Source organism: Marmota marmota, unplaced genomic scaffold (assembly GCF_001458135.2).
Source record: "Marmota marmota marmota unplaced genomic scaffold, marMar, whole genome shotgun sequence".
NCBI classification, from domain to species: domain Eukaryota; kingdom Metazoa; phylum Chordata; class Mammalia; order Rodentia; family Sciuridae; genus Marmota; species Marmota marmota.
Genome location: NW_026000153.1, coordinates 20,173,107 through 20,187,387, shown reverse-complemented (window position 1 = coordinate 20,187,387; position 14,281 = coordinate 20,173,107). Strand labels below are relative to the sequence as shown.

Genomic DNA, 14,281 nt, shown 5'->3' with positions numbered 1-14,281 from the left:
TCAGACCATCGCGCTGCCAGCGCAGGGCCTCATCGAGTTCCGCGACGCGCTGGCCAAGCTCATCGACGACTACGGCGGTGAGGAGGACGAGCTGACCGGAGGTCCGGGGGGCGGCGTCGGCGGCCCCGGGGGCGGCCTATACGGGGAGCTCCCGGAGGGCACCTCCATCACGGTGGACTCCAAGCGCTTCTTCTTCGACGTGGGCTGCAACAAGTACGGGGTGTTTCTGCGTGTGAGCGAGGTGAAGCCGTCTTACCGCAACGCCATCACCGTGCCCTTCAAGGCCTGGGGCAAGTTCGGAGGCGCCTTTTGCCGGTATGCGGATGAGATGAAAGAAATCCAGGAGCGACAGAGGGATAAGCTTTATGAGCGCCGTGGTGGGGGCAGCGGCGGCGGCGACGAGTCCGAGGGTGAGGAGGTGGATGAGGATTGAAATGGGCAGCTTCCCCTACTGGCCTCCCCTACCCCACCACCATCCCCTTGGCTAGAAAGTTCCCTTTTCTGCTCACCTCCAGTGAGTTAGTGCAGAAGGGAACAAGGGAGGCTGCAAAGGGAGAAAGCAAAATAAAAAATAATATAGTTAAGAAAAATAACCGTAAAAGAACAGTCACGGACAATTAGAGAAAAGCAGTAAAGTTCCAAGGAACTGACAGCAACCTGCAAAGAGAGGACAACAGCGTCTCCTCACCCGTGCGAAAGTCTCAGCTTCTGTTGTTTCCCAACCGAGGTTCCTAAAGCCATCAGGATAACCCTGGAAGGGATAGATCTTCAAACGTCTGGGCCCAAAACACGTCTGAGTCACCCAGACCCACCCATTGATAAAGTTAAGTTTGTGTTGTACCTGGGTAATCTAAAGGTCTCTCCAGGCCTCACTATTGCAGTATCTATCCCTTCACATCCATTGAAATCAGCGTTTTGGATCTAGATCTTAATGGAATCCTTGAGAAGAAAGGCCTTTGCATTTACCCAGTTCTGAGGGTACAGGTTTATGAAAAGGAATGCAACTTCACATAATCATGGACAGGGCAAAAGAATTAAAGAAGCCATTGGAGAATATAGAAACAAATTGGATCCATTTTTTAAAAAATGGTTTTGCATGGAACCTGGACCAAGGCCCATGTCTTTTCTTTGCAGAATTGTTTTCCGGGATGCAGATAAATTCTGATATCAATGCTTGAACTAGAATCCATTACTAAAATAGTTTAAAAGTTTGCAAATTTTTTAAAAATAAAAATTTTACATTGGGGATTGCTGAGGTAGGCACAAGAAGTCAGGCATAAAGCACAAGGCAAACTGTTTGAGTGGATTGGTTGCTGCTCACTAAAGTTCTTCCCTTGATCTCTAAGTATGGAGGTCATTACCAAGAAATGGCTTAGGTATGAATGAGAGCCAGATCCCTATGGCTCCCATATGAGCCAGTGAATTATGGCTAATTCGGCTGTTACAGCCACTGGTTGGCTGCATTTTAAACCGTAAAACTTGACAAATACCTGTTAAAGGAACAGTGTGGCTACAAGCCTGAGCTTTAATGGAATATACATCCTCACAGAAAAGTTGGAAATAACCAAAACTGAAGTCTTAATTTACCTTCAGTTTAATCTGTGGATTTGTTCGATACTAAAGATCCTCAGGTCCAGAATTCCAGCATCATTTATTTTAAAATAAAATTTTAAGAACTTGATCCATTGTATCAGTACCTCACAATCAAAGTTGGCAAATGATGGATGAATGATTCAAGCAGTGCTCCCGGTGGAAGCTGAAATCCATCTGTGAATGGAACTGAAGTGAACGTGAATAAGCTGACTTTATCCTGGAAGCATTTTTATACCATCTTGAAATTTCAACAAACTGGCTTTTGCCAGTTTATCCAGCTGTCTTTCAAGAATAAAAGTTGGGGTTTTCAAGGATCGCCTCTTCTATATTTTAAAAGGATTTTCAGTAGAAATGATTTTTACTAATCAAGTTAATCCCAACCCCATCAAAAGGTATTCCTAAAAGTGTCATAGACCTAGATAACTTTGAATTGAATGGGGGCTAATGTTCTTTCCAAAGTTTTCAGGTATTCTTTGTGTGACACCTTCTCAACCAGGAGGCAAGTAACCCCACCTCCACAATCTTAGTATTTTTTTTAACTGCATGCCTGCCCTTTATTTGAGCTGCCTTTTTAATTTATTGCATATCCTTTTTATTATCTTATTTTGGTATTATTCAATCTATACAATCTTTTTGTATTTATTGGGAAATAAGTAATATACAAAAAGGTCGTTTCACGTATTTGTGGCTAAGAGGGAGGGAAATAATTGTGTATATAAAATTAGGCTTTTTTAAAACATAGACTATGATTCAGAATATTGTTGATCTTAGATTTAAAAAAAAAAAAAAAGTGGAAGAGCCACAAACATTGGTGCCCTTTTCAGACTATTTCTCTACTCTCATCATCCACAGTAGAATTTTTAAACAGATTTTTTTAAAGCTTTTCTTTTAAATTTTTCTCCGTTGCAAAGAATGTTTCCTAAATTGTATGGGAGCAATAGTATTTTTGATGTTTTAATGACATCCGTATACTTGTACTGTATTTTGTACTACAAGGCAGCTGTTTTCAATAATGTCCTGCTGTATTTACCTATGTGTTTTGAGTGTTCATTTCTTTGCTGCGGAGAACAAATTCCTAGTTTTAGTAAAGGAGCTAAGAAGCTAGCATTAGGTTTGCAGAAACTTAAGTTTCAAACTCTGAGGCAGCAATGAAAATTAAGGTTGCAGCTATTAGTTGATTGCTGTAACTTTTTCCTTTTCAAACCATGTACAATTCCTGTATAGACCAACTTGTTTTCTTGCTTCAGTGGTGGTTCTGTTGCTCAGCTGCAGTGAGCCAGTTCAATTTTGCAAAGGTGCAGTACCTCTCCTTTTCAAGGGGTTGGTTTATTTTTTCTTTTCTTTTTGTTTGGCTGAATTGCAGTAACTAGCCTTGCCTTTCTATTCTGTAGAAATGACAGGGTCTTCACAATCCTTCACCAGTGGCTACTAAGCTATAATTAGCTGAATAGAAAGAATGTGGAAGTGGTCTGAGGCATATAGAGTATATGCCAAGAACACTACCATATATGGCATCAGCTTTGGTTACCAGAGAAATTTTCTTAGTCATTAGACCATATAACAGTAATATATCATATGTAAATCTTTAGATATCAATTTGAGAATCCTCCAAAAAAAGGAGCAAAGAATGCATAAGCTATGTGTTGGCAAAAGTAATTTATATTAAAATTTTGACCTGCCTATGTAAGATTAAGTGATAAATGTCATAGTGGTGGGTTTTTAAGTCTTAACCAATCTCTAAGGTTTATTTCTCCTGCAGGGGGTGGTTCATGGCCTCTCTTCCCACTGTAGGAAGATTGCAGAAGGATGTGGATTAATTGTAGCATTTCACTGATCCTTATTCCAGTGACTAGGGGCAATAGAAATCAGCAAAGTATAGAGATTCATTCATAAATATTAGCTTATTGAGAGAAATGGTCTTTGTTGGTTTCACTCAAATAATGGCATTGTATAAACTATGGGAAACAACCAGCTTTTTTGTTTTGTTATTCAACTGCTACTATGAACTATTTAGAGGTTGTGTTTTAATCTGGCAAACATCCCAGATAATCAAAATAGTATATTCCTGAAAAGCAGGGAACTAAAACTCCTTTTAAAATAATTGGTGGAAGGTTTGTTTCTCAAACTACCATTGCTACAGAGATGAGAATTCAACTTTTAGGAACAGAATCAAGAGTGAAAATCTGTGAAGAGATCTTATTACTCCTTTCTGGTTTCTATTGTCCTTACCCATCATTTTAGCAAGTGGAATAGCAGTTCTAGTCAGCAAGTTTTTCAGTGCATATGCTGCACAAATCAAAATATAAATCTATATGGCACCAAAAATCTTTAAGTGAAAACCAAACCAAAAACCCAGACACCCTATGTAACTGTTGGAGGCATGTAGGTGGTATAAATGACTGTAGCTGTGATACACACATGGCTACTTGTCATGTCACTTTCCATAATTATTTACTGCAAAATGATTGAGAGGCTTTTGGTGCAGGCAGCCATTAACCTGATTCCTTTGTTACCTCTGGATCACTGTGCAGTAAATTGCAGGTCTTTTTAAGAGATTCAAGCTTCGGTTTTCTCAAAACAAAACAATTATCCTGTCTTATCTGAAAATGCAGGGTTGTGGGCAAAAGAGGCTGGTTATAATAATGCCCTCATATTGAGTGGTCTGTAAACGGCTGCACACTTCAGGCACTAGTTGCTGAGGATGCTTTGTTAAATGTGACCTTGACTGGCTTTACAGGGGTGTAGAATGTAATCTACACAAGATGACTGTTTGCATCTACCTTGCTCTCGAGGTTGATGAAATTAAGAAGCTGGAGTGTGTAAGCCATGCACATAAGTATTCTTCACTGTAAATTTTGTTTTCATTTTTAACCCAATTATGGTACTTTGTCCAATGCACAACTGATCTCTCAGTAGATATTCATTTGAAAATAGTGTGGCCTTGATCAGTGAGAAGGGGAAGGAGAGAAGTGACTTTTTTGCTTATGTAGAAATGACTTGTTTGCTAAGAGTTGTTATTCTGTAGCACTCTTAGTATAATGTGTTTGATCAGTCTCCTTTTTGATTGGGGAACGTTAATGTTTTTGACCCTGGAGTTAATTCAATTGAGTTTTCTTCTATTTTTAGGAAGTATCAGAATTGCTCTGATGAATGACAAAGTTGACTGCTTTGATGTCCAATCTCAGGTTTTAGAATTTAGTGGTGAAAAAATCCACTATTATTAATTCTCAAAACAGTTTTAATTTAGTGTACCCTAAAAATTACATGCATAAGGCCTGTTCAGAGAGCAGAGCCTTCATCTTTTTGCTCCTTTTCCACTTTGTATAATCACTTGAAAAAGTGTCAAGTGGTTTTGCATTGTATATTTTCATTTTAACCCTGACACAGTTCTCAAAGATAAAGCACTTTTTGATCATGAAATACATGGAATCCTTGTGTGATGTGGATCATGGTTTCTCAGGCTCCCCTAGATAATCTGCTTATGAATATTGTTCTGACTCTATGTAAGAAGAGTAGAAATCTTTGCTAGTGTTAGAAAGTTTGTATTATTGATCCAGAATGCATTTTGCTAGTTTCCAATGGATGGGAGAGTAAATAATGCTGCATTCACAAATTAATAAGTTACTTTCCCTTGAGCCTTAAAGTAACTTTTTCTTTTCTGTCAACAACAGCACTGAAGTTATGGTAAATGAATGAGATTATCAGTTTTCAGGGTTAGTTTTAGAGTACTGTAAATCAATTAGCTGTCTTCCTAAAGAGTTAAAACTCCCATTCAATATATTGAATAATAAGTGTGGGGGTGGGGCGGAGGGGATAGTTTGTAGAAAAGAAAAAAGAAAAAAAGAACCATGTTTACCTTAAGATATAGACTCAGAAGAGAAAAAGTTCATGTCATGTGTCCCACTTGAAATTCCAGATAGTAAGGTGGAAATGTGAATTATAACTTCATTTCCCATTTTTAACTTAGAAAAACAGACATTAATTTTCAAATGTTAGCCCCGGAAGTTTCAAGAAATAGCTGGACTCTTGAATGGTGAGTTCTGTTGATATATCTGATTTTGCTATTTAAAGTCACCTTTCCCAGTCCTCAGTTTCAAAACCTAGTCTTTATTACTAATGGATTTTACACACTTTAACAAATATGATCCATTTGTCAGTACTGAAAATTTGGAAACAGAAAAATTGCATCCCAAAGACCTATACCCTAACGATTCCCAATTGATATCTGTACCCCTGATCTAAGTAAGGCCTTTTTGAATGTATTTTATATTTTTGGATGTAGGGAATATGCCATCAATGTAATCACCTCTATTCACAATCTTTTACTTTCACTTGAAAATCTAACTCATGCCTCTTTAATTAGACATTCCATTTGAGATAGGTAGACCTATATTGAAACAACAGCAAATTCCATATTAATGGTTTCACTTTTCAGTAAGACTTCTAATAAAGGGAGAGCAGAGCTTCATTAGAAGCTAAAAACTATCATTTTTTCCCCATAAGTAATTCTAACAAAGTTTCATGAAATATTTTAATTAACAGAAATTTTGAATAGGCAAATTTTATTTCCCTGTGTTGTATCTAATACCCAGTAACTTGGATAAAAGGTGGCTGATCATACCTTTTTTTGTGTGTGTGCGATGAAATGTGGGTCCAGTGTACTAGAGAGAAAGTAATAGACCTTTTTGGTGTCCACTAGCATATTACAGAAGGCATGAGTTTAACCTTTTTTTTCCTACCTTCAATAACTTTAATGGCTGAGTCTTTCAAGAAAAATTAGTTAGACCATATATTAAAGGCAAAATGTTTTGTACACTGTGTTGCAAGATCAGGCTGGTTAGTAAAATCTTAATATTTGGAAATAAAATAGCAAGTGGTTTGTTTCTTCCCCCTTTAAAATTTCTTTTTAAAAAGCAAAAATGTAGGAAGAGCCTCAAGAAAATTAAAGAACATAATTATGTCGGTAAATGCGTTTGTGTTGTAGGAATTTGGGAGTTTCATTTTAAACTGATATTAGGCATAAGCCCTTTTCTCCCAGCCCACGTCTCCCCTGTGTACAAAAGTTCTCAGAATTTCTAAAAGCCAATATATAACCGCAAAAATCTAGAAAGTGACTTTAAATCAGTATCAATGTACATTATAGAGAGTCCATGGTTTTGCACATTTTGGTAGCAGGCAAGTTTATTTGAGTTATTTTTCAATGACTTATATGAATAGTAACTATTATCAACAGTGTATTTGAACTTTTTTTCTGAAGTCTAGAATAATTTTATTAGTTGGCATTTATTCTTCCTTTTGAATCTTCATGCAAATGTGTTTCCAAAATCACTTTATAAAATCCCCTGTCTTCTGATATAGCTCCAGATAACACACTTTCTGTTTAATAGAAATCTTCACTGCCAATCATGTCTACCAGTGACTTCCTTAGACTAGGCTCTTCACTCCAAAGCTGGGACTGGTGTCCTGTCAGTAGAGAATCTACAGAAATAATTTGAATGATTTAAAACCAAATCTTGGTAGCAGGAGACAGCTTCCTGATCTAGATGTACAATTAAGAGTTTAGGTTGGAAATTACTTTAAAAGGGTTTTTTTGGGGGGAGGGGGGAGGATGTCGTCAGTCTCTGTAAATACCAACATGCTTATTATGCATTGTAAACCAAGTGTGTATGCCTATGTATAAATTTGTAGAGCTGATTTCTGCTTCAAGTGAAGCTGCACCTTTAATTTTATAAGGTCCCCTCCACCTGTAACCCTAAATGTTTGTAAATAGAACACTAAAATTTGTAGTGATAGGATCAATTTGGGAATATCTGCTGAGAGACCAAAAAGTTCATTTTTTTAAGTACCTTGGTTAAAGAGTAAAGATTATTCCTCTTGCTTATTTTTTAAAAGAAGAATGCACTTTAACAAACAGAGCTGCATGGGCAATTCAAACAAATCCGTGAAGTGCAGTACCCATTCAGAAATCACACTTCCTGAAAACCGTTCAAAAGCAGAGTCCAGACGGGCTGTTGATCTCACTGCCTGTAGGTTGAAGCTCAGATTCTAATCAATTTTTGAGACGAGCAGGGCTGCTTCAAAAGAGCAATGTGAATACAGCCAGAAGCTTCAGACAGGTCTGTAAAATGGCGGGTCCCGTATTTACCACTAACTAGCAAAACTGACAGAAAAAACTCATAGAGAAAAAAGTTTAAGAATCCTTCCTGCTGGTGTGCACTCCTTACAATAGCAGACTTTTGCAAATGGAGTTTTACAGTCTATATTTAAAAATTGTATGTTTGTAACAAATAAAGTATGCAGAAAAGTGAATGACAATTTTGTGCCAGTGTCTCTTATTTAAGGAATTACATGGTGATTGGGGGTTGGAGAATACCATCTGTGGAGGCTCACGAATGGGTATGATTTTGAGGGAGTTCCCACATGCTGTGACTTGAAAATCATTGCCCATTTTATCTGAACTATAGCCGGTTCTAGAACTTCTGAGTTCCTATAACACTTTACTAGTAAGCAGGTTAGTTTTGTGCTTTAGTCTGAAATCCAAACAGGCCACTTTCACCGTTTTTCCTGTCATTTATAATAGCTACAAAAAAAAAATGCTGTCCCAGACATTCCCATATTTTTCAATATTATAATTGCATAAGAGGCAGTTACAATATTGAAAAAGGAAAATTGAAATTATGTCCCTAGATTTGTCCAGAGAATCTCAAACTTTGGTCTCGGGAACTCCTTTACACTGAATACCCCAAGATTTTATCTTTCTAACATGTTAGAAATTGAAAATTTTTCAAGACAATAGCACACATTCCACTCACTATCAGAGCAATGGTTTGAATTTTTTAAATGTGGTATTTGTCACTGCCTTAGTTAAGGAACATGTAGTCACACTGTGGCCTGAAGAGCTACCTCGTAGCCAGTGCCTCAAGAAATAGGAAGGAATTCTTTGTAGTTTGGGTATTGTTAAATTTGTAAGCTAGGTTCTATCCCTGACTGTTCAAAACTTCTAGTGTGATTCTGTGTATCTTTCACATATAAAAATTCTTAAGGTCTGAAGGAGCGTTCAGCCTCGCAGAGAAGCCAGTGGGAGTTGAGAAAGGAGAGCCACCTAGTGGTCAGTATCAAAATCTTAAAATAACCATTCTTAGGTCAGAATTTGTCATTCAATTAATAATTGGGTAGCTATAGTAGGTGTGGAACATGTGGTCTGTAGTTCAAATGGAACCTTCGGTTAAAGAGATACGGAGAAGGTTTTGTTAAGAACAGTCTCCTGGGTTGGTGATATGGCTCAGTGGTATGGCATGAGGCCTGGATTCAATCCCCAGCACTACCACTAAAAAAACAAGTTAGGCAATTCCTGACCCAGGCCTTAATTCCTTTCAAGAGAGCCCCATTGAAACTATAAAATGAATATTCTTCTCACAAGATGTAACTTATCTTCCATGTCCATGGTACTTTATGTAGCCTTCTCAGTGGACCCAATTAAGTTCTCCATATTAGTAACGAGGGAACATACATCCAAGCCAGCTCTCTTAACCTGTTATCTGAAACAATGCTGCCACAGAAAGGGCAAACTTCTCATTCCTTCCTATGCTGTGCGCTTGAGATAACACACAAATCCACAGGTATTCCACAAAACTCTGCAGAACCTCAGATACTGCAGAAAGGCAGGCAGACATAGAAACTATGGGTCCCACTTAGCAACGTTTTCCAGATAAGGTATCTGATTTTTAAAAAAAAATAGTTCCCCAAGGTAAAAGAGAGCATGCTGATTTGATTCAGTTGGACCAAAGATCGATAAAGAAAATGCTATTGTCTTCTATCAGAGTGAATGGCCTAGAATACCCAACTCAATTTAAAGTACCAGTTTGTACCTTTAACAGTTTATATTAAATCATGTTTTTCTTTACCCAGGCCAAATGGTTCTAAAGTCACATTGCAAAAAACAGAAACTCACTATATAATTGTGATAAGGAGAAAGACCTAAAAATAACCTTTTCTCCTACCTTTACCCCATCCTTGGTCTCTAACCAAGAAATAGTCAAGTTAATAAATACGAATAACAATAGTCCATTTATTCAACCACAGACCAGAAGTCCCACCCGTAATCTGTGGAATTGAGGTTGCAGAGGATGGACTAAGTCTCTCAAGCCTGTAGGAATCACAGGTCTGGCCTGAGACACACCATCACACAGAGACTTCTTCATCTTCAGGACTCTTTCAGGAAGCTCTCCAAGCAGCCCCAGCTGTCCTCCCACTCTTGAAATCAGCCTATCCTTTACCTCAGTTATTCAGTACCCACTTATAATTGATGGGCACTTACTTTCTTCCTTCCTCCTCCGACCCCTTGCCCACTTTCCCCTGCCCTGGTCTCTTTCTCTGTTTCAGTTTCTCTGTAGTTATATTCTCCAAATGTTTTAAATTACAGAATTAATGCATATTCATTTTAACAAATGTGAATATTATAGAATAACCATAAAGAACCAGATGAATATGCCCTCTTTCTCTAAACCCATTCCTTAAGGATAAGCGTTGTTTTTAAACAATTTAGCACACATTCTTTCAAAAAATTTTGGTGGAGGATTTTTTAAATCTCAACAATGTTAAGCGGTCATCATATTTATGTGATGTGTACTGACATGCTGAGAAAACTTATTAACTAAATAAGTTAATTGATAAAGACTTCATATTAGGCACATTGATGGCCATTTCCTAAAGTGTTTTCTAATGCATGCTTTATCATTAAACTGTGTCATAAGATCCACAACTCTCAAGCAAGGGTTGCATCCTGACACCAAGAATGCACTGACACCGGTTCCTGGAAGCTGAGCCGAAACCCTGCCGCTGGGAGCAGCCACCAGCCCTTGGGGACCTTCGGCCTTGGCCCTGCTGAGCATTCGGCTCTGGACCAGAGACTGGACAGGCTGACACTGTCCTCTACTGAGACCTGAAGAATGGCATCCAGGCAAGGCCCAGGTCCTCCCAGTGAGGAATTCAGAGAGCCGACCTCCGATTCTGAGCAGCAGGTAGCCCGGGACAAGGAGGAGGTTTTCCGAGCTACGTTTACTACCGTCACCGACAGAAGCAGGAGGCTGAGGGGGCAGCTGCCCCTGTTGACCCAGAGATGGTCGCCTTGGCCCTAGAACCTACCAGTACCATGGGGCAGGTGGGTCGGCAGCTCGCTGTGATTGGTGACGACATCAACCGGCGCTATGACTCCGAGTTCCAGAGCATGCTTGAACAACTACAACCTACAGCTGCGAATGCCTATGAACTCTTCACCAAGATCGCCTCCAGCCTGTTTGAGAGTGGCATCAACTGGGGCTGTGTGGTGGCTCTCCTGGGCTTTGGCTATCGCCTGGCCTTACATATCTACCAGCGTGGCCTGACAGGCTTTCTGGGCCAGGTGACCAGCTTCGTGGCCGACTTCATGTTGCATCGCTGCATTGCCGGGTGGATCGTGCAGAGAGAAGGCTGGGTGGCAGCCCTGGACTTGGGTAACGGCCCAATCCGAAATGTGCTCATGGTTCTGGCTGTGGTTCTGCTGGGCCAGTTTGTGGTATGAAGATTCTTCAAGTCATGACTTCTGGGGGGCCCTTTGGGGTCCAAGTGGGGACCCCTGACTGGATTTTAGCCAAAACTCCCTCCCCTCTCCCCTGCACGGGTTCCCCCCAAGAGTACAGAAGCTTTAGTAAGTGGGCATTCCAGCAGAGGCCCCCGTCCAGGGGTTATTCAGGCTACACAGGTACCCCAACATTGCATGGTGCTAATGGGCCCCATCTCTGTTTAGTCCTTTTTTTTTAAGATATATATATATATATATATATATATATATATATATAGAGAGAGAGAGAGAGAGAGAGAGAGAGAGAGAGAGAGAGAGAATTTTTTAATATTTATTTTTTAGTTTTCGGTGGACACAACAAATTTATTTTATTTATATTTTTTATGTGGTGCTGAGGATCAAACCCAGCACCCCACATATGCCAGGCGAGCGCGTTACCACTTGAGCCACATCCCCAGCCCCTTAGTCCTATCTTTAGGGGGCTGGGGAGACTGATACCTTAGGGAGGCAAGAGGCTGGGAACCACTTCTTCCCAGGAAGTTCTAATGGTTTTAGCTTTTTATATACCCTTGGGAGGACCCATCCTCTTTCCTACCACTCTGTCCAAGGTCAGGATATCTAGGGTATGCTGGTCAGTGGATCAACCCTGTGCCCCCAGGACTCAGCTATTCTGGAAGATCAGAGCCTGAGAGGTGGGACTTGAGCACAGTCCTGGCCCTCCCTAAACATGGCTCCCAGGAGCAGGACTGGTTGGTGTAGGGGGTCAAGGTCCTGCTCAGCTCTCCTCCTGCTCCCACTCCCCCACACCATGTTGGCCTTGTAGTTGGACTCTCAAGGATTCTGGACCTGGGGTGTGAGACAGAGGTAGGATTGGAGGTGGCAGTGCAGATTAGAATGTTCTGAACATATCCATCAGGACCCTCCAAGCCTGCCACCCACCCACCCCCAGGTCCTCTCAATTCTTCCCCTTCCCCTCACCTGAAAACCACTTGCTTCCAATCCAGTCACTACAGGTAAAGACTCCTCTGGGTCCTTGGGTGAGCAGGTGTGCTGAGGCCCCTGCTTGCCAGTTGCAGGGCCTAGGGCTTGGTTTATTTTAAGAAAAAGGAGTAGAGAGCTCAGAGGCAGTGTCTGAGTAGGAGAGGGTCTTTATCATCAGGAGCCATCCTGAAGCTGGAATTGCCTCATGGCCTGGGCACAATGTAATCCCACACTCCCTTCCCGGAGGCAGTGGCAGTACCTTCTCTATCTTGCACAGCCTAGGAACTTGAGGACAAGGGGAGGGAANCCCCGGCAAAAAAAAAAAAAAGATCCACAATTCTTATGCAGAAATTAAATTGAAAAATAATTATTGTTTTAATTTACACTCAAACATGGGAAAATACACCTTCTATATTGAGCCTCTGGAGTTGAGAGAAAAATGTCTTTATTTCATGAGTTCTGATGTATAGAGCATTTTCTATTTGGATTTCATGTATCTGGTTTTTTTTTTATTTTTTTTATTGTAGTTGGATATAATACCTTTATTTTGTTTATTTTACTTATATGTGGTGCTGAGGATCGAACCCAGGCCTTTACACGTGCTAGGAGAGCACTCTACCACTGAGCCACAATCCCAGTCCCTCATGTATCTGTGTATTCTGTAAAGTGCATATTTCCTTTTCAGATAAATGATTTTCATTTAAAATGAACAAGTCACTAAGTAAAGTGGTTCTCTGATGAGAATTCATTAGCTGGAGTAGAACTGGGATCCAGTTGTCCTTAGCTTCTGTGTTAAGAGACCAGGGTTAAATTGAAAAATAAGAAATTATATGACCTTCAGTGTCTGTTCCTGGTGACAAAGCTTTGACCAGGAATTAACCAAAAAAAATTTATGTTCATTACTTTTTTTTTTTTGTGATGCTATGGATTGAACCCAAGGTCTTGCACATGTTAGACTGAGCTGTGCCTCCATCCCTATATTCATTTACCTCTATTGGGTCCTCTATAATGAATAGTTTAGAACAAAATGGCAGATTCCTCACCTTCTAGATGCATACACCTAGAATCCCATGTTAGGTACTCTGAAGAATGGCAGAAAACAGTCTTCTGAGAGAAGAAGAGCTGCTGTCAGCTATCCAGAATGTTCCAGTGCAGCAGCTGCTGAATTCCTGGCAGTGAAAACCCAGCTGGTGACATCATTCAGGGAAGTGATTCATCAGGACAGTATGATCTCATTTGTCTGCTCCTCATCTGACACCTTACCTTTTCTTGTGGAAGACTGCAAGCTCTCTTTTGGATTCAACTGTTGTTACTTCCCAAGCCTTCACCAGTTTCAGGTGTTGTCCCTTGTAGACAAGACTTAAGACAGAAACAAGTGTGTGGGGAATTCTTGTGGTTTTCATAGCAGTGCTTCTACCCCATACCTACCAATTGGCTTTCAAAGGCCACCACCTGTAAGAGAACGGTCTCTTCCATTTTCCCTGCAAACTGCTTTTATTTACCCTTTAAGTGCTAGACCTGACATTATTGCTAGGGTGTGTTCTAGAGAAGAGCTGGAGATGACAGCCATTCTTCAAGTCATTATGCCCAACAATGGACAAGTACAGCCTTTTGTTTTACACTGGCCTTCCCATGCTCCCATTGAGCCCAAATCTGATCTTTCCAGGATTATGTAACTAGGAAGAGTGATGTTTTCATTGTACTAATCTTGCTACAAGGAACACAATTCACCTATAATCAGAAAAGTCATTTAGTGCCCAGAAGAAGAAAGTACTAAGTGCTGGGTATGGTAGTGTACCCCTGTAATCCCAGTGACCCACGAGGCTGAAGCAGGAGGATCAAAAGTTCAAGGCTAGCCTCCAAGAAATTAGCAAGGCTCTCAGCAACTTAGACCCTGTCTCAATTTAAAAAACAAATAAAAAGGGGCCTGGGGATGTGGCTCAGTGGTAGAGCGCTTGCCTAGCATGTGCAAGACTCTGAGTTCAATCCTCAGTTCCACATAAAAAGAAATAAAGATATTGTGTCCAACTACAACTAAAATAATAATGATAAAATATTTTTTTATAAATAAATAAATAAATAGGACTGGGAATATAGCTCAAGGATAAAGTGTCCCTGGGTTCAATACCTAGTACTGCCCCTTCTCCC

At 40.1% G+C, this 14,281-nt stretch overlaps 1 protein-coding gene and 1 pseudogene across 1 annotated transcript; both read left to right on the top strand.

Annotated features, from left to right (window-relative positions):
* Window position 1: 1 nt before the first annotated feature.
* On the top strand, window positions 2–7,908 carry Purb (purine rich element binding protein B; the record flags this gene model as incomplete). Its single annotated transcript, XM_015490099.2, has 1 exon — window positions 2–7,908. A coding segment is annotated over one exon (432 nt), but the record flags the coding sequence as incomplete, so codon positions are not given.
* A 2,487-nt stretch (window positions 7,909–10,395) lies between these two features.
* LOC107146282 lies at window positions 10,396–11,308 on the top strand (annotated as a pseudogene).
* The last annotated feature ends 2,973 nt before the right edge of the window (window positions 11,309–14,281 follow it).